Source organism: Panicum virgatum, chromosome 2K, assembly GCF_016808335.1.
Source record: "Panicum virgatum strain AP13 chromosome 2K, P.virgatum_v5, whole genome shotgun sequence".
Taxonomy (NCBI): Eukaryota; Viridiplantae; Streptophyta; class Magnoliopsida; order Poales; family Poaceae; genus Panicum; species Panicum virgatum.
The window spans coordinates 61,402,211-61,426,400 of NC_053137.1; the positions used below are offsets into that span (position 1 = coordinate 61,402,211).

The 24,190-nt window shown below is 48.8% G+C and overlaps 5 protein-coding genes and 1 long non-coding RNA gene across 6 annotated transcripts; 4 read left to right on the forward strand and 2 right to left on the reverse strand.

Annotated features, from left to right (window-relative positions):
* Nucleotides 1-1,090: 1,090 nt before the first annotated feature.
* Nucleotides 1,091-2,322, forward strand: LOC120695557 (GDSL esterase/lipase At5g03610-like). The gene is made up of 3 exons (XM_039978776.1): nucleotides 1,091-1,142; nucleotides 1,236-1,460; nucleotides 1,568-2,322. Exons 1-3 carry the CDS (start codon nucleotides 1,091-1,093, stop codon nucleotides 2,320-2,322), a joined length of 1,032 nt encoding a protein of 343 aa, XP_039834710.1.
* Nucleotides 2,323-3,677: 1,355 nt separating this feature from the next.
* LOC120692317 (protein YABBY 7-like) lies at nucleotides 3,678-7,304 on the forward strand. The gene is made up of 6 exons (XM_039975588.1): nucleotides 3,678-3,770; nucleotides 3,881-4,021; nucleotides 4,124-4,223; nucleotides 4,317-4,365; nucleotides 6,604-6,679; nucleotides 6,816-7,304. Exons 1-6 carry the CDS (start codon nucleotides 3,678-3,680, stop codon nucleotides 6,852-6,854), a joined length of 498 nt encoding a protein of 165 aa, XP_039831522.1. The 3' UTR covers nucleotides 6,855-7,304.
* On the reverse strand, nucleotides 7,181-10,588 carry LOC120692296 (pre-mRNA-splicing factor 18-like). Its single transcript, XM_039975567.1, has 2 exons — nucleotides 9,538-10,588; nucleotides 7,181-7,798 (listed from the first exon to the last, which is right to left on the reverse strand). The coding sequence occupies exons 1-2, from the start codon at nucleotides 10,444-10,446 to the stop codon at nucleotides 7,394-7,396; spliced, it is 1,314 nt and encodes a 437-aa protein (XP_039831501.1). The 5' UTR covers nucleotides 10,447-10,588; the 3' UTR covers nucleotides 7,181-7,393.
* Nucleotides 10,589-10,609: 21 nt separating this feature from the next.
* Nucleotides 10,610-13,243, forward strand: LOC120692307 (COMPASS-like H3K4 histone methylase component WDR5B). Its single transcript, XM_039975577.1, has 2 exons — nucleotides 10,610-11,388; nucleotides 12,756-13,243. Exons 1-2 carry the CDS (start codon nucleotides 10,699-10,701, stop codon nucleotides 13,044-13,046), a joined length of 981 nt encoding a protein of 326 aa, XP_039831511.1. The 5' UTR covers nucleotides 10,610-10,698; the 3' UTR covers nucleotides 13,047-13,243.
* Nucleotides 13,244-13,679: 436 nt separating this feature from the next.
* On the reverse strand, nucleotides 13,680-14,627 carry LOC120695558. The gene has a single exon (XM_039978777.1). The coding sequence runs from the start codon at nucleotides 14,625-14,627 to the stop codon at nucleotides 13,680-13,682; it is 948 nt and encodes a 315-aa protein (XP_039834711.1).
* Nucleotides 14,628-15,091: 464 nt separating this feature from the next.
* On the forward strand, nucleotides 15,092-20,696 carry LOC120692322. The gene is made up of 3 exons (XR_005682575.1): nucleotides 15,092-15,208; nucleotides 19,580-19,621; nucleotides 19,733-20,696. It is a non-coding gene; the product is annotated as an uncharacterized LOC120692322 (long non-coding RNA).
* Nucleotides 20,697-24,190: the final 3,494 nt, after the last annotated feature.

The following is a 24,190-nucleotide window of genomic DNA, read 5'->3' on the forward strand; positions in this document are numbered from 1 at the left end:
CAACCCCGCCGTGGTCTGCGTTGGACTCGATGCGAGGCGAGTGGAAGGCGGAAGGGACTCGCTACCTCGTGGTCGATCTAGGCCGTACAATTCCAATCCAATGGACAGTAGAGGTCCGGGGCGGACGGTATTTCATTTACCGTCCACCCGCGGACGGGAAATGAAACGACGTCCACCCCCGAGGTCGGGGCTGGGCGGCGCCATCGATGGCGACCACGCCGCGCTGAGCCGCTGACATCCACCGTGGGCGTTCGCGGCTTCCGCGCCGGACATGGAGGTCCCAGTGGCCGCTGAGCTGATGCCTGATCCACCGCAGCTGGCCGGTCGTTGCACACAGCCACGCGCGTGCCGGCGTGCGCGAGCGCGACACGGGGCACGCCCGGCTGGCCGGCGGCCGCCCTTCATACGCCGGCGGTGAATACGCCGAGATCCTACTGCTTCCATGGCTGCTCGGATGCACCACACCTACACACACATTGGGCATAGAGCGGCGCCGCTCGCCGTCCGCGCCGTGGTCATGCATGCACAGTACGGCTCGGCGCCTCTGCGGCGTTCATCGGTCGCGGGAACGTCCACGTCTGGAGAACCGCACGCGCGCTTGGTGCGCGATGCCGTCGATCATCTTCAATTCGCCGGCGAGTTGGGCACATACCGCAGTCGCCGCAGCGCGCGCGTTCGATAGCCAGCGCGGGCGCCGGCCGCCGGCCGCGAGGCGTTGCAGGCTTGAAGCTGCATCGCTTGCTAGTGGGGCTGCTTGCCCAGATGGACTGCACGGTCGAGCTCCCGCTGCTGTGCGGTAAGCAGATGTAGTTGGCGTCGTCCTAGGCAGTGTACCGGATTGGATTGCAATTTGCAAACGAGTTACAGTTGCCGCCGGATCGGACTGGGGGAAGTCCTGTTGCCATCGGACAATGCCAACAGCGCGCCTCCCAGCACGACTCGGAACTCCTTCCCGTCGATCTCCAATGATTTCGCGTGTATAAATTGCGACGGGCGTCGTCGTCTGGCACCACGAACGCAGCAATCGAAACTCTCCTTCGATCGAAATCGACGCAATCAGGCAAGCCCGCTCCTCGATCGGGCGCCCAACATGAAGAAGCTTCTTCTCGCCGCCGTCTGCGCCATCCTACTCCTGCTCAACGGTATGTTCTACTTGTTCTCGTTGATTTCACAACATCTTCTTTACTTTTTCTCCTTGGGCCATCCTGCTCAACAGTGCGCGTTGTCGTTAGCAGCTGGTCATGTGGAGTCCCGGCGCCATGGCGACAGCAGCTCCTCCGAGCGGCAGTACAAGCTGTTCGTGTTCGGCGACGAGTACGTCGATACCGGCAACTACCCGGTAGCAGACTTGACCAAGACGACGCGTGCGTGGTACTACCCGTACGGCAGCAACGACAAGGATCACGGCGCCACTCCGAGCGGCCGCTTCTCCAACGGCTTGGTCCTCCCTGATTTCGTCGGTGCGTAGTAATTAATAAGCTCAGATCGTGCAGTTACTCTACAAATTATTTATTAAATCTCTGGGGCTTTGAGCATTATTGATTCATATGTACGTGCACGCACGCAGCAAGGATTCTGGGGATGGACGAGTCCCCTCCGGCGGAAAGCAAGAGGGAGCAGGACGGCGTCGACCCGTCTGGCATGAACTTCGCCGTCGGCGGCGCCGGCGTGGTCGCGGGGACGAGCGAGGCTCCGAAGCTCGGCAGGCAGGTCGACAAGTTCAAGAGGATGGTCAGGCACGGCATCATCGACGACGACCTCACGGACTCCGTCGCGCTCATCGCCTTCTCCGGCAGACGCGACTACGAACGTTTCCACGACATGACCAACACCGACGTGAAGGCCGTGGCCCAGGACGTGACGGACAAGATCGCCGACGCCGTGGAGCAGCTGCTGGACCTGGGCGTGGAGAAGGTGGTGGTGACCACGCTGCCCCCGCTCGGCTGCACGCCGGGGCTGTCCAAGACCAAGGACGGCGTCTACGATGCCAAGTGTGACGGGCAGAAGGTCACAAGCATCCACAACGCGTACCTCGAAGAGAAGGTGTTCCAGTACAAGGACGTCTTCAACCTGGACCTGAAAGCCGCCTTCAACCGCCAGTCGCGGTCGAAGCGGTTTAAGTACAAGCTGGAGCCGTGCTGCGATAGCTTGGACCAGAGCGGGTACTGCGGGCAGATCACGGAGGACGGCGAGCCGCAGTACAACCTGGGCGCCAAGCCCGACAAGTTCTTCTACTGGGACGACATCAACCCGACCCATGCCGGCTGGAAGGCCGTTGTCAACGAGTTTGAAGAGTCCATCAAGAATTTCCTGCACATCTAGCTCCAGTCAGTTTGCATGCATATGCTTGCCAGTGACAATGCTCACAGTTAGGTTCTCAATTACTGGTTTCAGTCGAGTCTGTTACTCTGTTCTAGGTCTTTCTTTTTTTTCCGACGAACCAAGTCTGATCTAGGTTTAGGATGAGAGTTTTATGTCCAGCTGCTACAGTACAAATTTCTCGGTGAATTTTTGTTTCTATGGTCCCGGATTTCTTAATGTTTTTTTAGGCCAAGGTTTCTCTACAAGTGGTCTCGTGCGGATTTTGTTGTTTGAATAATGGTCACTACCAGCTCGTGGTTTCGTTTCTTTCATGGAGACAATAATAATTGTTCAGGCAGATGCTTCCTCCGATCGATCACAAATATGTCTATCATCAATCTAAATCAAACTTCTTTAACTTAGTTATCAATATCTGAAATTTCAGATAGATTGAACGCAAGATTGACTTTTCAATGGATATTGCTGCTGAAGGTTCAAAAAGTTTGACTTAGATTAACAAACTTTGTGACCAGAACTATGAGAAATTTTTTTCTACCGGGTAGAGTGAGATTTTGTATCTCCAACTCCAACGTTTATACTATAGCAAACTAGCAATACTAACATCTTCGGATCAGATTATTCGGTGTACGCATGCTTGAGGATCAGAACTAGTCATTCTGTCGAGGAATCTCCTTTTCAATAGACATACCAGGAATAGAGGAATCTTGAGAGTTGCAAAACACTGAAACCACGTAGTCGAGGAGCCCCTGCAAGGCAATCGAAATCTGAGGAGCAGTAACTGTTTTGCCAAACCTGCAGCACGAAGCAAACCGTGCCGTTTCCTCCATGACCCATTACGGCCGGGGGACCTCTTGCAGCGGCATGGATTTCTGAAGCAGAAGCTCGCCTGCACATCACAATGGTGTCCCGCCTTGTTAAAGCTTCTCTGCAGATCGACGGCGACTGCGAGATGGGCAGTATCGCACCGATTTTCACATGCCTGCTTCCGGTTCCCCTGATTAGATTTTACCTGAAAGGCTGAGACGATCTCATTGTGGCTTCTATAGTCTATGCAAACCTGGGCACTGTCTGGGACTCTTGCGTGAGACTGAAGAACTGAGAGCCACTTCACCTCATTGATTGCAAGCCCTGCCACTCACATGCTGCGAGCACATGTGTGCCTAATAACTTGCCCGGTTTTTGCAAAGATAATGTTGGATTACTGGCCGAGTTTATCCTCGTTTGGCGCTTACAAATTGAGACCCCCTTGTGCCTTGGTGACACACACCAGCAGGACAGAAGTAAGTAGCAGAGAGGTCACGCAGCCACTGCTGCCGCGCCACGCTCCGACGACGACGCTCGACGGCCGGCGAACCATGGCGTCGTCGGCGCGCCACCCTAGCTTCGTCGGCCTCCTCCCGGAGCGGCTCGGCTGCGTGCAGTGCAACTTCTGCGCCACCATCCTGCTGGTAAGTGGTAACAACAGCGACTTGGATCGCCTGCGTGCTCTGAAAATTAAAACTTGCCAGTGAGCGCACGATCTCTCACAGATACGGCCGTGCTTTGTCTAAACATGCAGGTGGGCGTGCCGTGCGGCGGCGGCCTGCAGCTGAGGACGGTGGCCGTGCAGTGCGGCAGCTGCGGCGGCATCCTCTCCGTCACGTTGCCGCCGCCCCCTCCGGCGGCGTACTCCGCCGAGCTACCACCGCAGGTCACCACCGTTTCTTTCGTGATCGACATGCATGAGCTCCCGTTGGGCGCCTGAAGATATAGTATACATCACAAACTCACAAACGCTGTCTGTGCCCGTCTGATGAAACAGGAGCCCGGCGTTGATCCGGCGCCAAGGGACTCGGACGAGAGCAGTGGAGAGGACAGGGAGATGGCTGCAGAGAACCATGCGTTCCCTGCGGTTATGAAACGTAGGTGACATGCAGTTTTTTTTTTCAGTCTTTTGCCTGCAGTCGTCTTTCGAGTCCACTGCACTTTAACCTTTATTTTGAAACATTTTGCAGCTCCAGAGAGGAAGCAGCGGACGCCGTCGGCCTACAACTGCTTCATCAAGTAAGAAATGCCCAGAATTTTTTTTTTGAACGAATGGCACTCGACGAGTGCGTTTCTATTGATATAGCAGAAAAATACAAAATTACGATTCTGGGAGAACATAACCAGGCAATAAAAAAAACCCGGCAGGTTGGATTGGGACATCAACACGCCGAACTCAACATACTCAACTAATCAGGCCGGTCGGATTGGAGCATCGACGCAGCCGCACAACTCAACACCACAGCAACTCCACGCGATAAATCAGCAGAAGCAGAGCTCGCGGCGCTCACCAAACCATCCACACTCATGTAGTTACCGAAAACTCCAGACGTGACCCCGCGTTGACAGAGAACCGAAAGATGCAGACCACACCGCACCGGGAAGACGGCCGCCATGCCGCTGCAACACCACCGACTACCTGACGGAGTGATACCACCGAAACCGGACCTCTTGTAGGCTGTCTCGCAGTCGCCACCACGATAACACAATGCGCGAGGGCCTCACCACTTCCGCCGTTGGACCTCACTCTCGTCACCTCGAAGAATCACCACGCGCGGGGGCCTTGCCACGCCGCCACAGTACTCCACGCCACAGTTTCGTTTTCTTTATTGCCGTCGAGGAGGTGAGCAATGTTGCCCCACATCCATGTCCCCATCAAAGCCGAGCCACCGCCGCAGGTCGGCCTCACCTACTTGCTTCACCCGCGCACGTAACCTCTGCCGCCATGCTAGGAAGCCGGAGATGTCGCTTGCGCCGTCTTACGACGATGTACCGCACCGGGAAACCCAGCCAAGCTGAGCAGCCCGCCGCGATCCGCTGCAAGCCAAGTCGTCCCATGATGCCGAAGCCGCCAGCGCCGTCCTTCGACGCAATCCCACACCATACTGACAGTTGCCAAGCAACGCCAGCCGCCGCGATCCGCTGCAAGCTGCCACAATCGACAACCATGTGACAACCACCGGCCGCCACCTTAGCTGCGAATGCCACCCACGAGAGCTCAGCAACACCCGTTCAACTCGCCACGCGGCAGAAAGGCCAACTCCGTCCGAAGCTACCGATGAATCAATGGGCCAGGAAAGTCAAGAGAGGCCTTAGAAGACGACGCCTACAAGGAGGACACGACGCCAAAGACGCCGCCTCCAAGGAGGACACGACGCCAAAGACGCCGCCGTCGCTCGTCTAGAAACTAGACCGGGTTGTCACCCCGAGAACCCCGTGTAACAAGGTTGTTACTTCAAGATGATGCTCCCAACAGGGAAACGACGCCCTAGGCGCCGCCGTCATCTCTACCGGCAAGAATGCCGGCAGAGGCTTTCGCCCGGAGCTTCCAAACCATCGCTGCACATTCATAGCTTGGCACTTCCGACCGTTGACACGGCAGCCCGTCCGGAGCGGCACCGCCGCCGCGTCTCCACGTACCATGCCGCTGACCTCCATCTCCGCTGCGCTCGTCGCCCGGACCTCCTCACTCGTGGCGACCACCCTTGCACGCACGCCGCAGCCCTCCACGGCGTGGCCCTCCACGGCCTAAACCGGCGCACCAACGCGTGCCTGCATAGGCCCCAGGGGCCGCACCACGCCGCCGGTGGGGCCCAGCCCGCCGCCGCCGCCGCCGGGCTCCTCTTGTTCCTCATGCGCAGCAGAAGAAGGCCTCGCCGCCGTCCCCAGGCCGGCCGGACAGCAGCCGCAGCTCTCCCGCCGGGACATTGGCCCCGTCAGCTCACCTGCCGCAGCACTCCCGCGGTTCGCAGCTCCTGCCGCAGACGGAGTTGCAGCAAGGCCGCCAACACGCCCGCTGCCGGACCGCGCCGCCACCCCACGCCATCGCCGCTCCGCGCCGCCCGTCGCGTGAGAGAGAGGGTCGGAGATAACAGATCCGGTGGTGGGAGAACCGGATCCGCCCGCAGCTGGCCGGAATCACGCCGATGTGGCTCCTGCCCGCCGCCCGGCCATGGCCGCAGACGCCGTCCCGCCCCGGCGCTGGAGGCCCCCACCGGCCTCCTGCACTTTCCACCAATTGCACAAGAGAAAGAGCAGCAGATCTAATGCTGTATAATACGTATAGATGCTTCTGATACACCGATATAGATGGCATGCATAAAAAGTATATATTTCACTGGAATTTGTCAGCGTATATAAACCAACAACTGGCAATATTTCTGATTGAAATTTTAGCATGGTATAAAGTATAAACTGCCTTTCAGGTGTGAGTGCGAGGCAATGGAAATGTTAACATGTGCTCAATCTGTTTCTCAGGGAGGAGATAAGGAGGATCAAGGCGACAGACCCTAACATCACCCACAAGGAGGCCTTCAGCGCTGCTTCTAAAAACGTAAGCATTCTTCAGCTGACTGCAAAGCTCCAAACTGTTTCTGCCTCACTAATTTCTGCTTTGTTCGTACATCATTATCCATCAAGGTTCCTTCATTTTTTGGGGGCAAATTATCATATGGATTGCTTCTATGCAGTGGGCTCACTTACCAAGAATCCAGCAGAAGGAAAACTGAAAGATCTGCTCCTGCTGCATACAGTTTCTAGATCTGCAAGCTGCAAAGAGGGATATCAAGACTAACTGCGACTGAATAAAGCAATGCTGTAGTCAGGTTTAGAGAAAGCAAGCATGATCCACGTTGTAGCTTCAGATGAGTTGAATCCCTGGACTTCAATGTTGTACATAAACCTATGCATGTGCTGCCAGAACTTACAACCATGTGATAAATGCAGTTTGTTTTGCATCTCTTATATCACCTTCAGTGTTGATATAATTAGGATATTATACCAAACCTATTGCCAGTAACACCACTGCAGCAGGACGAGCAATAGTTAAACACGGTTTTCTGAAATTAAGCTGGTTTATAAAACTTGCCCAACCAGCTCTAGTGGAAAACATGATATATTTGTAAGCAATTTGATTAACATCCATAATTCAGCTGCTGTTCCCTTCATGGAACAATACAGAAAAAAGAAAAGACAGGAGGAAAACTGAGGTTGATATTACACAAAGATCTCTAACTATATTTTTGATCCAAGCTAGCATATCAAAGCATCAGTCTTTCGATGCAGGCATCAACCGGAGCCTTTCCTCGGAAGCTTTACCCGAACCATTCTCCTCTGATAAAAGCGCCTGCAGGTCACTCCCATTTGCCAGGCTGTTGAACTCCACTGATTTCGAGGGTAGCGCAGGATAACGCCGCTGGCAAAGGGTCATTAGCCTCTTGATCGACTGAAGGTACTTGCGAGTGGTCTCATCGTTCATGATGTGGGCAACACTATTTGTGTAGATCTTTTCACGGGCAGAACGCTCATGGATACCAACCATAGTGACTCCAATGGGCCATGGTGCGTTCCCAATGGCCAGTTTGATGTATTGGTCCATTGCTGCTAAATAATCACGCTTCATACAGCATTCAACAATAACGAGCAATGCTTGACGGATGTCATCAGGAAGAACCTAAACACATTCAAGAATACCCAGTGTCAGAGTTGCCAAGCAGCTTAAGGAAAGACCTAGATAACATCAGTAGTAATCATAAAGATAATCAACATTCAGATGCGCATCAAGATTCTTTAGCTGATTGCAGAGCTATATCCTAGGTCAGAACCTATTTAACAAAAAAAATTTGGGACCAAAGTATGCCAGAATTAGAATCTGCACTAGTAAAGAACATATGTGAATGAATGAAAAACAAAGCTTTAAATATTTTAAGAAAAAGTGTGTGTGAAGGTAAGGCTTCAAATTTCACAAAACAATACTCCTGCATTCCAAAGAATTTATACTCACCAATTAGTAAATTTGACAGACAAAATGTGAGGACTCCAAATATTTGGGACACATCAACTGTCTTTGTTCGTTTGTAGGTACTCTTTACATCCATAAGAGGTCTACTAAACTTGCAAAGAATACATGCTGTAAAAGGAACTTAAAGTACACTCTTACAAGAAGTGTTTATTTTACTTATCCGACAAATAATGAGTAGCAGACAACTTCTGTAACGTCCCGCCTCCCAGAGGCCGGGCCCGCTTACATCTGGCAGCTTTCTAGGATATAGACTGCCCTCACAGACCAACACATGTCTTTTCTGCACACTTTGTCCTCACTCGTGCGCACCCGAGAAGTACTTCCCGGTCGGTCACCCATCCCGAAATTGCTCCAAGCCAAGCACGCTTAACCTCGGAGTTCTTTCGAGACCGGCTTCCTGAAAAGAAGTTGCAACTTGTTGGTATGAGTATCCTATTAATCCTATTAAGCCCTGGGCCGGAGTGTCACAACTTCACAACAAATGTAAATCAAAATTATTTTTCAAGAGATCATGAGATTAGTGTAAAAGTAACACACAGAATTTGTGGGAATGGCCAAATATAAATTGATCGAGAGTAAGTATCACACTGATTCAGAAAAAAACATGACTTTCTGGTAGTGGTATGTTTTGTGATGGCATAGATATTCCATTACTATATATCTCTTGCAGCTAGTAGTAGTGTAATCACACAAAGACACTGTTTTCATCTTTAGGTACAAGCCTACCAATCTTTATCTCAGTTACTTCCACGCAGTAAGTTTCATATACTAACAAAATACTAGTGGTGCAGACTGAGCTCGAATGGTTGTTGAAACCATGCAAATACAAAAAGTTTGTAATTGGTTGGCATCATCTTATCAGAAATTGTGGTTTTACAGAACACAAATTTTCATGTTACTGAAGAAATATCAGTTGAACATTTATATATTTGTCGGGGGTGGGGGTGGGGGGGGGGGTAGAGGCCAAACAAAATCATAGTATGTTTTAGGCTTTTAGCGTCATTATCTTAGTTCCCTCCAACATCTAAAAACTAGGTTGCTATATATGCTCTGAAATGCATTCCTGAAACAAGCAAGACATTTTGAAACACAAGAATCAAAATGATTTAAGCAACAGTTTCCAAATCTGATGACAACTATGCTGAAGGTTATCTATTCTTTCTAATCTAGCTTACAAGACCTAAAATTGAATTCATCAGTCATCACGCCAACTAGTTGCTCACAATCCTGAATTTTCCAGGTACACATCACTGAAATGAGCTTCGTTTTAAATTCTCATTCTAATTTACTAACTAGAATTCCGCATAATTGTTCCTATTTCAGGTGCGATCAAATTAATAGTACTACCGTCGAAGCAACCCACAAATGGGAACTCACATAAGAATTCATACCTTCTTCCTGCAGAACTCGAACAGGGGGCTGAGATACCGCGCACACTGCTTAAATGTTGCAACCATTGACTTCCCTTTTGCAGTCCGCTTCTCCAACTCTGACATCTCATCTAGCTCTTGGTTCCACTCGTTAAGCAGCTTCTTGAAGAACACCAAAATCTTGTCTTCGTTGCAAAGCTCCTCAAACTTGGTCCTCATCCTCTTGGAGTCCTTATCCGCATCTGCATCATCCCCGCTCCCCTTGCCGTCCCCATCATCTGCACTGTCTCCAGCAGCTCCGCCTTCACCACCATCACCGCCACCTACACGCTTCCCCTTGCCTTTGGCGTAGGTGTCTCTCCCTGACTTTTGCCGCTTGCGCATCTCGATCATGTCGCGGAGGAAATCGTTGGTCTGCCCCTCTGTCATGTCGATGTCATCGATGTCGTCTATGACGCCGGACTTGAGAATGAGCTTGAAGCGCGCGAGGCGGGCGGCGTCGTCCTCCCCGAAGAGCGTGACGGGCTCGCGTAGCACGCGGAGGCGCCGCACCACCTCCTGCCGCGGGAGGTCGAGCTCGTCGATGCGGCGCTCCTCGGAGAGCAGCGCCTCCTCCTGCGTGGTCTTCTTCGGCGCGAGGGCGGGCGGGACGGAGGCCGCCGCGGCGGAGGTGGAGGAGCTAGGGTTAGGGTTCCCCGCCGCCGCCTGGGCCGCGGCGTCGGGGTTGCTGGCGTCGGAGCCCGCTGCGCCCGCGGCGGAATCGGGGGACGGCGCAGATGCGCCGCCCTTGGCGAGCTGCTGGCGTTGCTCGTCGCGGCGCTTCTGGAGCTGCTTCTGCTCCAGCTCCGACCGCCGCACGAAGCTCTTCCCGCCGAAGTCGGCCGACGCCGCCTTCCGCTTCTTCTCCAGCTCCCGCTTCAGCAGATCCATCGCGCCCCGCCCAGACGGCTTCGATTCTCCGCGAGGCGGTGGCGCGGTGTTGCGCCGCCGTGCCGGGGCGGTCGGGCGGATATACTAGCCGAGGCCCGGTGTGTTTGACCGCAACCCGCCACCCCCAAATAAAGACGACTCCGACTTGTCTTCCGTAGCTTTGTGAGCTACTAATAACACGCCGCAGAGGATCCGGCCCGTTTCGCTTTCCCAATCGCGAGAGGAGGTCGGGGGCGTTCGCCGTTGCCGACCATGTCGCAGCAGCCGGCGCCGCCGCCACCGTATCGGCCGTACAGGCAGGTGCGGGCGGCGACGCCCCACACACGCGCGGTCTCCTGCGTGCGCTTCTCCCCCTGCGGGCGGCTCCTTGCGACGGCGTCCCTCGACGGGACGGTCGCGCTGCTCTCCCCGTCCTCGCTCGCCGTGGTCGCCGTCCTGCGCGGCCACACCGACGGCGTCTCCGACCTGTCCTGGGCCACGGAGTCGTTCTACCTCTGCACCGCCTCCGACGACCGCACCCTCCGCATCTGGGACATCCGCCCCGTCCTCGCCGGCGGCGCCCAGGCCGACCCCGCCGCCGACCGCTGCGTCCGCGTGCTCAGGGGGCACACCAACTTCGTCTTCAGCGCCAACTTCAACCCGCAGACCAGCTCGCAGGTCGCCTCCGGGGGGTTCGACTGCACCGTGCGCATCTGGGACGTCAAGAGCGGCCGATGTACCCGCGCCATCGACGCGCACTCCGAGCCCGTCACCTCCGTGCACTTCATTAGGGACGGCTCGATCATTGTGTCGGGAAGCCATGACGGGAGCTGCAAGATTTGGGACGCCAAGACTGGGGCTTGCCTCAAGACGGTCATCGACGACAAGAAGCCCGCCGTGTCATTCTCCATGTTCTCCCCCAATGGCAAGTTCATCCTCGTCGCCACGCTCGATGACTCACTGGTATGGCCAATTAATTCACTGCTGATTCACAATACTCATTTAGTGACCAACTCCTCATAATAGTATAAAGTCTTGTGATGAGATTGTCTTCATAAGCTCTAATCTTATTATAATCCAAGTTCAAAACCTTTAGCCTTTATGAATTGCAGATTGCTCATAGTCATTTACTCATTTAGGATGGGAGCTCCTGCTATTTTCTTGCAATATGCAAACCAAAATCCTACTTTTGGGTGTCTAGGTAACATTAATCCATTTTGATTTAGGTAACTGCGAATTCTAGATGGTTTTGTTCTGACTTCAGTTTCAATTGAATTTCTCTTGACTATGAACCAAAAGTTAGAACCCATCTCAACTATGCTGTTTGAAGCTACAGTGTAGATCTTCGCAAGCAGATAACAGATCTGCTCTGACTTCAAAGAGCAGCAATGCTATTTTATTCTTCCTAAAAGAAAATCTTCTTCGCAAGCAAAAAGTTACTTCCAGTCCTATAATTTACTATTACTGAGATGATCTTAGTGTATCTTTTTTTCTTCAATAGATGCCCAATTTTTTAAACCAACAAATACATCTACCAAATGAATAAGGCCGGCTCTTCAGGTGCATGACAAAATTTGTTTGTACTTCCATACTAGTTTCTGTTGATGTTATCTTTCTCTGTCCGTAATGTTTAGATGCTTTGAGTCTTTTTGAGCTGCAAGTAAACAAGGACACAATTGAAACCTTGGTTCTCCTGGTTGTTAAGGAGTTGATCAAATGGGTTGTATGTATAGCACATAACAGTGCTTGTATTGAAATTCCTCATACAACAATCATGCCTGCAATCTTGTTGGCATGGAAGCTGCATGTGCCTGCACCAGGGATGGGAAATTTAGATATTATTAAACTGCTACTGTCTGACATAATAAGTAAAAACTTTTTAGCCATAGCAAGAGAAAATTAATCCTAGGGTCATTGAATTTTAGGTTGATTCTAAAGCAATAATAGGAGGAGCAAGTTTTGAAATTTGCTTATTGTCTGGTTGTTCCCCTTCTTTGGTTTGCTAAATTTCGCCATTGTAACATATGTGCGCATTTAACATATTGCCATGAACATTTCAAGTGAAGCTTATGTGGAAAATTAGCACCTGTCCTTGATCTAATTTGATCCATGACAACTACAGCATATAAATGCCCCTTCGAGCTTCATGTATGCTGGTTAATCGCATTTTATTACATATTTTCATGTCATGTAGCTGAGAAACTTTATGTTATGTTTTATTCAAGATGGTAATTATGCATTTCATTCGATGCAATGTGATCAAAGTAATTTGTTCAAAGTTTTGGGTTGCTGGAAATGTGCTTCCTAACTTTGTTCTTGACACCCTGCAGAAACTATGCAACTTTGCTACCGGCAAGTTCTTGAAGGTATACAGTGGACATGTGAACAGAGTATACTGCATCCAGTCTGCGTTTTCCATTACAAATGGGAAGTACATTGTCAGTGGATCAGAAGACAACTGTGTGTACATTTGGGATCTGCAAGGGAGAAATATCCTTCAGAAACTGGAAGGCCATACTGACACGGTCATCTCTGTGTCCTGCCATCCAACAGAGAACAAGATTGCTTCCGGTGGCCTTGATAATGATAGGACTGTGAGACTATGGGTTCAAGACAGCTGATGAACTTGCAAAACAAAAATTGTAGGGATAAGTAGCTCGTGTGAACTTTGCTCAAACTGAAAGCAGCACTTGTCATCTCATTGAGAAATCTGTTGGCTTCCCTTGGGTCGGTATGATATATTTGTGTAGATTTATGAACATACATATCTTGACAAGTAACTAGCAATGTGCTCCTTGGGAAAATTAGGTTCTGAACATCTGCCCAAACTGTCAACTGCAACAACTTCTGATCGCCCAGTCTCCTTGTCATAGTTAGAGCAACTCCTGTAGGACTACTAAATGGGCTGTCATCTCCATATTTGCTCGGTGGCTGTAAAAAATGATCTCCAGCAGGCCTTCCAAATGGGCTGCTATTTTGGTAGGCATTCCAAATTTCTCCCCCCGCCTCCAAATTTGGAGGCCCTCTATTTGGGCTGCCAACTATGGGCCCTCTAGAAGCCAATTTACTCGGCCTGTTGGAGTGGAGTCCCATATTTAGGTGAGTACAATTTAGAAGTGGGCTTTTAAATAAATATTTGCTCACCCAAATTTAGAAGCCTTCTGAAGTTTTCTCTTAAACCGTGCTGGCGGCAACGGATGGCAAGACGGTAGAGATTGAGCGATCCATGCCCATGAACAAGGCGTGCCGCCCGCTTATCGCAAGCCGGGTATGGCCACCATGTCTCTCTTGTCCAGGTTCACCCGGTACGCCGTGTACCTTCCACAAAAGTTAGTGCTGGTAGGATTCAGCACGCAGTGGACAAGGACCAACTCTCCGTCCCTGTCGACGAGGTGTACCATGTCTGACCAAAGAAACCCGCGGGGCTTCAGATCGACGGCCGCCACCAGCCGCGGCGGCTGGCTCGCCGTGGCTTCCAGCACCGAGATGCTCTCGAAGGTGACGCAGTAGAAGCGGCCCGCGAAGGACGCGGCTGACTTGAAGTTTCCGATGGGTCCCAGCTGCGTCCAGCACTCGTCACCGGGCCTGGCGACGGCTACAGCGGCATTGCCGTAGTGGAGCGCGACCGTCGAGCCGCCGGCGAGGCCGGCGCTCCTCACGCGGAAGGCGTCCGTTATCCTGTAGGCATTGGACGCGCTCGTCGGGACGAGCAGCGAGGTCGCGCGCTGCCCCGTCAGCGGGTTGTGGAGCTGGACGACGAGGCCCTCGGCGGTGGGCCCGAAGAGGTAGTGGCCGTGGCGGAGGTCCGGGAGGCGCACGTGGATGCACTCGCCGGTCGAGGCGTTGAGGAAGGCCCGCTGGCTGCGGACGACGGCGTTGGAGGAGGAGCGCCGCGGGATCATGGCCCACCGCCGCGGGTGGAACCGGGGGTCGAAGACGTCGTGCGCGCTCGGGTCCGCGCAGGACGCGCGCCACGCGGCGCACACCGCGCGGAAGCGGACGTAGCCGGCGACGTCGTCGGAGAGGACGCGCTCGGCGATCAGCCCCGCCGGCCCGGGGCTCAGGTCGTTGGCCCAGTCCCTCCGCCTCCTGCAGTGGTGGGCGAGTCCGGGAGACCGGCAGAACGACTGTGAGCGCGCGCGTTTCGTTCGTCGGCGATCCTTGTCTAGCAGCTCCTGGTGGTGTGCGGCACTCGAGGCCATGTCCAGAAACCTATCCGTGTGCTGAGAGAGGCTTGTCGTACGCCGCGGGCTTGATGAGCCGTTTGGTCACCAATGGTGGTTTCGCTTCTACTATGTTACTGCCAGGGACTGTGTCCGTCAGAAAGTCGGATCAGAATCGGGGAAATAAACCGATGATGGAAGAGGAGACGGACGCGGCTACAAGCAAACATGAATACATGACTAAACCCTCGTGCACAACTCGATCTGATCTTTACACTCCTCGTCGTCAAGCAACCCAGAATAAGCTTTTATAATATCAGATTTACTCTGTGTCAATCAGTTGAAATTTTGTTTATCCGTCAATCGATGTTCTGGTGCGTCGGTTTTGAGGTCGGCGGCTCTGCTTGATTCACGCGATGCGTCTGTCTGTTTTGGTGTACCCGTTTGGGTGATAACGGGTGCGCAGTGCGCTTCGCTTGCCCCCCCCCCCTCCTTCCTATTCACTCTCTTTTGTCTCCCTCCCGTGAGATGCGAGTGCCGAGTGGCAACCGGGGGTGATGGTGAACCGGGGTCCCGGAGCAATCCCGTCGCAGCAACACCAGCGGAGGTGCACGGCGATGGTGCAGCCCCCCCCCCCCCTCTCTGTTCTCTCTTGTTGCTCTCTTTGTGGTTCTCTTTGGTTTTATGTGGATTCGTGCTGCGAAATTGATTCGACCTGTGGATGAAGGGGAAAGGTGGAGTCAATTGGCGCATGGTTGTGCTGTGGATTTGTGATGCGAAACTTGATCTCGTTCATGCTTGAGATTGATTAGGGTTAGGTTTTCACTGTGGATTCCTGGCTTGGGACTTGTTTGTTCGGTGGATTATTGATTTGGCGTTACATGCGTGTATGTGTGCAGAATCCAGGAGGTATGGGCAGGCATGTGCCAAATCTTCGATGGTTGAAATTTAGTAGCCTTCGAGGCTTGCTTCCCCCTGCCACCACTTCCTCACTATTACCCACAATCGGTCACTAGTTGTTCATGGCAATCCTATCCCATTTTCCTTGTTGAGTTCCTTGAAATTTCAAAAAAAAAAACAATGCTAACTTGTCTTGACGCCCTAATATCAGTGAAACTTATATTTTTGTGTTTTGTGAATTAGCAGTAAGAATCTATACATAGCAAGATTTTTGAGGTGGTTCATTGGATAGAGTCAGAAATGAGTATACCTCTTTTGTTGTGTGCTAAGAGCATGTCTGATAAGTGCACAGATAGAGAAGAGATGAGAGAGCTCTCCATTTCGCTAACAATTTGCTAACCCTTCTCTATACTTAAATAGATACAGATGCCAAGTTTGTTCTCCGGCGACCTTGATAAATGACAGCAGCATTATCACCACTTTAAGGGGAGCCCATTCATTTGTGTCATTTACTTTTTTATTTCCAATTTATTTAGACCTGGGCTCAGTTTTTTTAGTATTTGCATAACTGACCTGATTTTTTGAGAGGCATATGAGGGAGCTGGGTTTCTGATTATGTTCCATTTGTAGTGAAGTTAGGCTACTGCAATTGTGTGTCAATTAATTTTTGCATAAGAGTTCTTCCAACTCATTTTGGAATCTTTTCTTATACCTTTTATTTTTGTGTAAAGTGCCTTGTGCATAGTGTAAGATGTGTAGGTGACAATATAGACTGATTGGTCCCTGAATATTTTCTTTCATATTATAATGTCAAAACTTGAAAGATTAATTTGATTTATGTGTGAAGTGAGCTCCATATCAAGGAGAAAGACAGGTTGTCCGACAGCAAACTAACATGATATGTTTCATGTTATACTTCGATCCAATGCCTATTGAATTTTTTTTCTTTGAGAGGATCATCTGTCCAAGTCTGGCTCTCCTTTCCCCCAGATTTAACCTACCATTTTCATAATCTCTCTATTCTTTCTGTTTGTGCCTCTCAGTAGTTTGCATCACTACCACGTGTGTGTTCCAATTATAGCTCTTTTCATAATTGCAATATCATGTGTTTGGTTTATTTTAAACACATGATGTTAAACATCATGTATTTGACCTACTTATCTGGGATTTTAAACACACGATTTTTATTAAGTGGTGTTACTCAATCACACCAAGCATTATTAAAGTATAAGTTGTGCAATTTTTGGAGCCAGAGTGGTGTAAGTTTTATTCAATTAACATAGCTTTTTTGAATAATTATTACCATTATATTTTTCTATGATTATATCTCCATCGTTATTTCATTTTTAATATGAGTACTTTCTTCACCCCACATGTACGACCATCCTTTTTTTCTTGTAAACATTAGTTATATCTTTTCAAACATTGGGCTGCATGCTGATATATGCTAAAATTGTTAAGATCATGTCGATATCATTGCCTTCACTTGCATCTTGAATTATTTTTATCACTATTATTGTAGTTGGCAACTCAATTATTATTTTATATATTTTAGGTTCTCATAAGCTCTTTGTTTTCGACGGTCTTCTGGGCACTTGCTTTTTGTTTTTGCACCCGCAATACCATGGTGTTGGTGTGTGATTGTCTGATTGCTGATATACACTCTACAGTGGATTAATGACTAGGTATGAAATTTACATATTCTCCAAAGAGGCTAGCTCTCGAACTGATGTTTCAAGAAGACATTGAGATTACACACATGTATCTTATATGACAGTTTTTGTACTTTCAGATGGCCAATATTTTGCAGCTATGGTAACTGTTTTGGCCTCTCATTTTTTTTCTCTGTTCTTTTGTTTGATATTATACTCGCTCGATATAGATGTAGCTGCTGGAACTTTCAGTATAGAGCTGCTGAAATCTAAAATGTATGATGTATCTTCCTTACTTGCTATGAGTCTAGGAACAATCATCCCTATCCACCTGCTGTTTTCCCAGAAATGTGAACTGTAGTCAATACCAATGACCAGATATACTATGTTTAAAAAATACTGTGGCACAATGAGCTTCATTGTGTGATTGTGTGTATGTGTGATTTACAACCCCTTGTTCTCAAAGCCCTCATAAAGTGTGCATTACTGTGTTAGGTAGGGTCAGAGGGAGATTGCATTTCTGCTTGCTTTTAGCCTAGTGGCCAACAACAATTTTTATTTCTGTGTTTGCCATGTTAAGAATCTGTACTGTTCATACAAGTCATGTTAAGCAAGTAAGCAGCTAGGACATTGTTTTTGAAGAGAAAGTCCACCCCAATTGCCCCCCCCCCCTCAGACCGTACATGATGAGTTAAGCATTTCGATTGGTGGCAAAATAATCTCAATAACTTTGATCATTATTTGCTTGGATATTAAGTGTTTATAGGGATGTATTTGATTATTAGTTCACCCTGCAGTTTGAATATCTAAATTTTTATTTTTAACTATGATTTCGCACTGCAACTTTTCATAGTAATATATGCATCCTATAAGCTTTTAAGTAACAAAACATGTATATACTTCAGATATATACAAACCACAAATCTGAAGTTTGGGATTTTGTGCAGGCTAAAAGTGTGGGCTTCCTGAATTTTAATGTGATATTTTTTAATAATTTTGCAATTAAGTGCAACTAATCAGTTTTGTTACTATGAAATGTGCAGTTCCTTTTTTTTGTTACAAGCGATATAGTATAAAACTCTAAAATATTAAAATGATAATAACATGGTCCTTCTTTTTAATATATTAGGTATAGTGATGTAGTTCCTGGGACCATGATATAGTTTGTAACATATTGTATTACAAAGGAATGAGTAGTTCCCTATACAAGTGTTGCATCCTTCATATAGTCTGTAACATTATAATTTTTCATGTACATGTTTTCCATCATTATTAATAAGTGAACCAACATAATTATAGTGTTAAGATTCGAGGCAGGAACTCTTGCAGTTGGAGAAGCTATATATAGGTTTCGTGTTTGTGATAATGTCATTTTTCTTCTTGATGAGATTGGCAACATCCTAATGAACCCTTGGTTTGCTTATCAATTAAGCAGTATATTTTCAGTGGTGAATATTGATGTATGCTAGTTTTTTTGTTAATGACAATTTGTGCATAAAAAATTATAAGTATCTAGATCTCGATATTTCATGGTGTTATTTTTTTTATTTTTGTAATCTCTAAAGATAATGAATGTACCCCTTTATCTTCTGTGTACTGTATGTGGCCCCTTTACCTCGTGCTTCTTGTTAGAGTATATTGGGATATCTCCAGATATGGTAGATTAGGATTGTGTGTCCCGACTTGCCTTATCTCTAAGGGAGGCTTCTTGCCCCCTAAGCAATGTACTCCTATATAATCCGCCCATGAGGCTCAGCAATACAATCCATCCATTACACCAATTCTATTCTCCCACACTTCTACTTTCATGTTTCTTTTTGGTGCGGAGGCCAGAAGGGTTATAGTTTTTTTTCTCGTCAATTTTTTTTCATAATGGTGCGCATGATGTTACTAACCATACTTCCTTTTGTTTTTCTCCCCCTAAGCAGATAAAAAAAAATCACTCCACTGCAAGTCTGTGTGGGGTCCTTGTTCATGCAAGCAATGCATTTTTTAAATTATATTCCCAATTACATAAGCATGTTATGCTTACAGAGAGTGTTTTTGGTTTATCTCGTGCATGCTTGCTGTAAATTTTTATATCGACAAGGGTATAATCAATCTGCTTTGATTCAGTCTTTTGTAGTAGCCTCTGTTCATATATGCATCCTTATGAACTTTTATATAGTCTCATACTTTTTTTGTTGGTATGTGCATCTCCTTTTTGAATATTTATCTGCTATTTTGTTGTGATGATGCTACTTTCTAATACCTTTTTTTTTAACTGTCTACTTTCTAATACTTGGACGTCTTTTTGTTTAAAACGCAATTGCCTCCCAAAATTTCAGTGCATAATATGTGTAAGGTTACTTGTTAACAACCAGCAAACAAGTAGATTGTGTTAATTGCTACCTAGAGGCTTCCATCCAAGCTACTAATCCTTTTTTTTCCCAATTTAAGATCGCCAGCTCTATTTGGCGAGCTGTGGAGGAGGAAGCCAATGTAAGCAGCAAGTGGCTGCTCTTCTTTTCCCTAGTTTTGTGGTGTCTTGTATTTTGGGTATCAATTAACTATAATTTGGTTATTGTGTGATCAAATGCCTTTGTCAACCAGGAAAAGGAGATATTCAGCATTGGTCCGCTGTCAGTACTGATGATGAGTGTCACGGACAATACCCAGTTTTGTAGATTTCAGCTATTGAGATATCAGTTTTACCTCACAATATGGTCTCCACTTTCAACTGTATGTCCATCACTCCATCTGCATTTATTTTTTTCTACCAAGTGCACAAATGTCGGTATTCTTTTCATGTAGTTGTGTTAGCTAAAAGTTCAGTTAACCAAGGTGTGCACAGTAGGAATTCATTGTATCATTCGCAGTTGGCTTGCCCTAAAAATTATATCATTATTAACTATTAAGGTGTGTGACCATACTTTCTGTACTTCCTAGTGTGATAATTACTGACATATATCAACTTTTAATTAGCTTAGTCATCAGAGTGAGTTCAAGTGTTCAACTATGTGCAGCCTGATACTCACTTTAATAGAATCATAGGAGAGGCAGCTCTGTGTTTTCCCAACAAGTTACACCTCCAACCGGAAGTGATGTGAATTTTCCCACTCTGGACTCTAGCTTTCGCTTGTAAGCATATTTGTGTATTACTTTGTTGGAGCAACCCTATTTGGTAATGTTGTTTTTTTGCTTCCAGTAGCATTGCAATGATTTAGATTATTTTCTCATGTACAAGCTAGAATAAAGCAATAGATAAGATTTGGTGTTTCAGTCTGCAACCACATAACTGGGCCAATCCCAGCAGAAGCTCGGTCTCTTCAGCAACCACATTATAAGGTGCAATCTCTTAATCTGTGGCCCTCCTTGGAAGCCTCAAGCCTCCGATAATTGCGAGTGAAGGTGGAGGATACGCAAATTTGTACATTAAATGTTTGGATAGCTGTAGTAATTAAATTTTAATTGTAAGTTTTGTTGCAAGCCACAAAATTCAACAGTAATATTTTCATCTATCGTGTTCCAAAAAAATCAGGTAATGTTTTTTATTTATTGTGTTCCAAAAAGTTTACATGTAATTATATTGTCTTATATTGTCTGTTGTGCTCCAAAAAACTTACATGTATTTTTTTTGTTTGTTGTGTTCGTAAAAAAGTTGCATGTAACCTTTTTTTGTTGTGGTTTAAAATTATTTGTTATGTTTCAAAAAATATATACCTTTTCATTTGTTGTGTTCCAGAAAAAATAAAAAAATTTACTTGTAACTTTTTTTAGTGTTAGGGGAAAATCACAAACGAAACAGGTAACTGGGCTTTAATGTTCTGTAATGGGCCGGTAACAAACCCCTTAGCAGGCCTCCAACCGAATAAAGACCAGGATCATAAATATTAGGGAAAAAGTTAACAGGTCCACAAAACCACAAAAAAAAACCCACAAGTGCGTCCGATATAGCTGTGTTCTCCTAAGGGGTGTGCTACAGTAAATTAGGGGTCCGATAAACAAAAGCTAGCACAACAAAGTATGGGCGCTCGGTAGAGGCATTGCTTGACGATCCAATGGGTGATTGATGGTTAGCTAAATTTCAATCGATTGTTGTGGAGACGGATCCTTATAATATAGCACCGTAAAATGTTGAACTACTATTGCAGTAACAAATAGTAAATGCTCCTAGTAATAAATGCAAGCATATCTTTAACAATGTTTACTGAAAATATATGGAGTAAGCATTTCAAATCATGGGCTAGTTATAACGCACGTAGCTCCATAAAAGGTTGGCATTGTCGTCCTCGCCAAACCTGACTTCGGCGGCGCTTTCACCGAGGAGATCAAAGGTGAGGATCGTGTAGAAGTGGCACACGTCGTAGACGGTGTCGGTGCTGATGGACGAGGAAATCTTGGCGGACACCGACACTGAACGACCATGGGAAAGGAACAAGGCTTGTCCGCCCAGCCCGCGCATCGGCACCACGTCGCCCGTGTCCAGCTTCGCCTGGTACGTCGTGTACCTCTCCTCGGAAGGGTCCCGAGGGTAGCCTCCGGCGCGCGCGGCGTTCCGGTGGACAAGGATCAGGCCCCCGCCGTCGTCGTACACCGGGCACATCCAGTCCGCGTGACTCCATTGTCCGCCGGCCAGCCCGTGGTCGGCGACCGGCGCCAGCCGCGGCTGCCGGTCCGCCGCGGTCTCCACCACCGAGATGCTCTTGTGGGTGACGCAGTACAGGCGGCCCCCGTACGGCAGCACCGCCAACGGTGGCTCGATGTTACGGCACGTGAGATCGAGTTTGACCCGCGTCCATCGCTCGTCGCCAGGCTTGGCGACGGCTAGTTCAACGGCTAGTTCACCGGAATTGTACAGGAGCGCCACCGTCGAGTCGTCGGCGAGGCCCGCGCTGTGCAGAGTGATGAAGAACCTTACCCTGCCGTCTACCCAGTCGCAGCGTGTCAGCGGCATCGTGTCCGCTCTCGGGAAGTCGGTGAGCTGCCCCGTGAGCGGGTTGAGGAGCTGGACGACGTGGTCGCCCTTCCGGCACAGGGCGAGGAGGCCCTCGGCGGTGGGCCCGAGGAAGTAGTTGCGGCGGAGGTCCGGGATGCGCGCGTAGACGCACTCGCCGGTGGAGACGTTCAGGAAGCGCCGCCGGCCGCGGTGGTTGTTGGCAAGCGGGAGCATGATCCACCGCCGGGGGTGGAACCGGCGGTCGGCGACGCCCTGCGCGCGCGGGTCCGCGCAGGACGCGCGCCACGCGGCGCACGCCGCGCGGAAGCGGATGTAGCCGGCGACGTCGCTGGAGAGGACGCGCTCGGCGATCAGCCCCGCCGGCCCGGAGATCAGATCGTTGGCCCAGTCCCTGCTTCACGTACGCCGCCGCAACAGGTGCTCCGATTCAGATGAACATAACATCGATGGATAACGGAAGGCGATGAAGATTTTACGATCGACTAGTAGGGAAAGCAACGCGTACCGGTCCGAGTGGAGCGGCGGCGAGCCGGGGGGCGCCGCCGGCGGGTGGGCGAGCATGGTGCGAGCGCCCTTCGCAAGAGTATCCTCCGGTGCCATCGTATCCACAAGCGGTGGCGAGGCGTGGGCGTGGCGGCCCCGTGGTGCGCCGCCGCCTCCGGGCCTCGGCGTTGGAGTCGTTTGAGGTGAGTTCAATTGACATCATTCTACTTGTATACGAGACTAGGGGAGTATGGTCTTGTTTGGCAATCCTAGAATTCTAGCACGCACAAATCCCGAAAAAAGAATTTCGCATGCATGAATCACTAAATGAAGTCTATTTGCAAAACCTTTTTAGGGATGGGTGTAACTTTTCGCGACGAATCTAATGACGGTAATTAATCGATAATTAGCTATAGTGATGCTACAGTAACCATCTTCTAATCGCGCGGTCAAAGGTCTCATTAGATTCTTCAGGGTCACTAGCGCGGGGGTTCTGAAGTTGGTTTTGTAAACTGGCTTTGTTTGACACTGTAATTAGTGGTCAAAGTTTACTATTCATTACCAAACCACAAAACCAAACAAGGCCTATCTCACTCCTATCTCTGCTCCTAAAAAACCTGAACAGAATCTTTCAAAAAAAAAACTGAACAGACTACTCGTCCGTTGCGACCCTCGCTCCCCTCCCGCTCGTCAGTCCGCCGCGCAACATCCAGCCTTCCGATCCCAGACTGGCCATACTCGAATGAACGATGCTCCGGAACAATCGCCGGTAACCTCCCTCGCCCAACGGTTTGTCGTTCTGCCCATAAGCAACGAGAGCCCTCCGATTCGTTCTGCCCATAAACAACGAGAGCCCTCTGCTTCAGGGGGCAAAGCTAGAGTCTGCTGGCTCTCTAATTTATAAGGTGGAAATTTGATGATCACTGAGTTTTCTTTTTGATGTAGCACCACCGGAGTCTACGTAGCTCCACCCCTGCTCCGATTCCGTCGTTAAACCAATGAACGATATGCAGTAACACAACCGTCTCCCTTCATTTCGTTCCGGCCGCCCGTCGATTCCTCCGCTCCGCTTCGTACGCCCCCTCTCCGTTGCGCTCGCTCCTCGTTCCGATCCGCTGCCCTCCCTCTCACTCCACCCCGAAGCGCTCCCCCCTCTCCATGCCCTGGCCCTCGCGAAATTCAAGGCAAAATTAGGTCCTAAACACTGAAAAAAATGTGGCATTTGCCACTAACACATTAAGAAAACCAGCCATGACAGTTGAATGCCTCCGTTTTACATCATCTCAACTGAAAAGAAAGCTGGTTAGATTCTTCTAACTTCAATGACTCCATGAACCATATGATTTTCCTTTGACATATTGTATTCAAACAAGTGCTTTGAAATTCTTCTAACCTGAATTATGTGTCGTGCAGGTGCAATCGTAGATGACTTGAACAACACGCACCATGGTTGCTCTAAATCATACTATCTAATCTGATTAGCTGTATTCTGAATAAGTTACGAGCTTAGTTATGGGCAGTGCAGGTGCCATATAGATTACTTGAACTAAATGGAATAAAAGATTTGGTAGTGCTATCGTAGTGCATTTTATTCAGATTATATAGTGCTACTGTAGTGCATTTTATTT

Excerpts from the sequence above, each read along its gene's own strand:
- LOC120692307 (XM_039975577.1), top strand. The coding sequence starts at position 10,699 with ATGTCGCAGCAGCCGGCGCCGCCGCCACCGTATCGGCCGTACAGGCAG. Across the intron at positions 11,389-12,755 it reads CCACGCTCGATGACTCACTG|AAACTATGCAACTTTGCTAC; the intron begins GTATGGCCAATT and ends GACACCCTGCAG.
- LOC120695558 (XM_039978777.1), bottom strand. The coding sequence starts at position 14,627 with ATGGCCTCGAGTGCCGCACACCACCAGGAGCTGCTAGACAAGGATCGC.
- LOC120695557 (XM_039978776.1), top strand. The coding sequence starts at position 1,091 with ATGAAGAAGCTTCTTCTCGCCGCCGTCTGCGCCATCCTACTCCTGCTC. Across the intron at positions 1,143-1,235 it reads CATCCTACTCCTGCTCAACG|CTGGTCATGTGGAGTCCCGG; the intron begins GTATGTTCTACT and ends TGTCGTTAGCAG. Across the intron at positions 1,461-1,567 it reads GGTCCTCCCTGATTTCGTCG|CAAGGATTCTGGGGATGGAC; the intron begins GTGCGTAGTAAT and ends GCACGCACGCAG.
- LOC120692296 (XM_039975567.1), bottom strand. The coding sequence starts at position 10,446 with ATGGATCTGCTGAAGCGGGAGCTGGAGAAGAAGCGGAAGGCGGCGTCG. Across the intron at positions 7,799-9,537 it reads TCGAGTTCTGCAGGAAGAAG|GTTCTTCCTGATGACATCCG; the intron begins GTATGAATTCTT and ends GAATGTGTTTAG.
- LOC120692317 (XM_039975588.1), top strand. The coding sequence starts at position 3,678 with ATGGCGTCGTCGGCGCGCCACCCTAGCTTCGTCGGCCTCCTCCCGGAG. Across the intron at positions 3,771-3,880 it reads TCTGCGCCACCATCCTGCTG|GTGGGCGTGCCGTGCGGCGG; the intron begins GTAAGTGGTAAC and ends CTAAACATGCAG. Across the intron at positions 4,022-4,123 it reads TACCACCGCAGGTCACCACC|GAGCCCGGCGTTGATCCGGC; the intron begins GTTTCTTTCGTG and ends CTGATGAAACAG.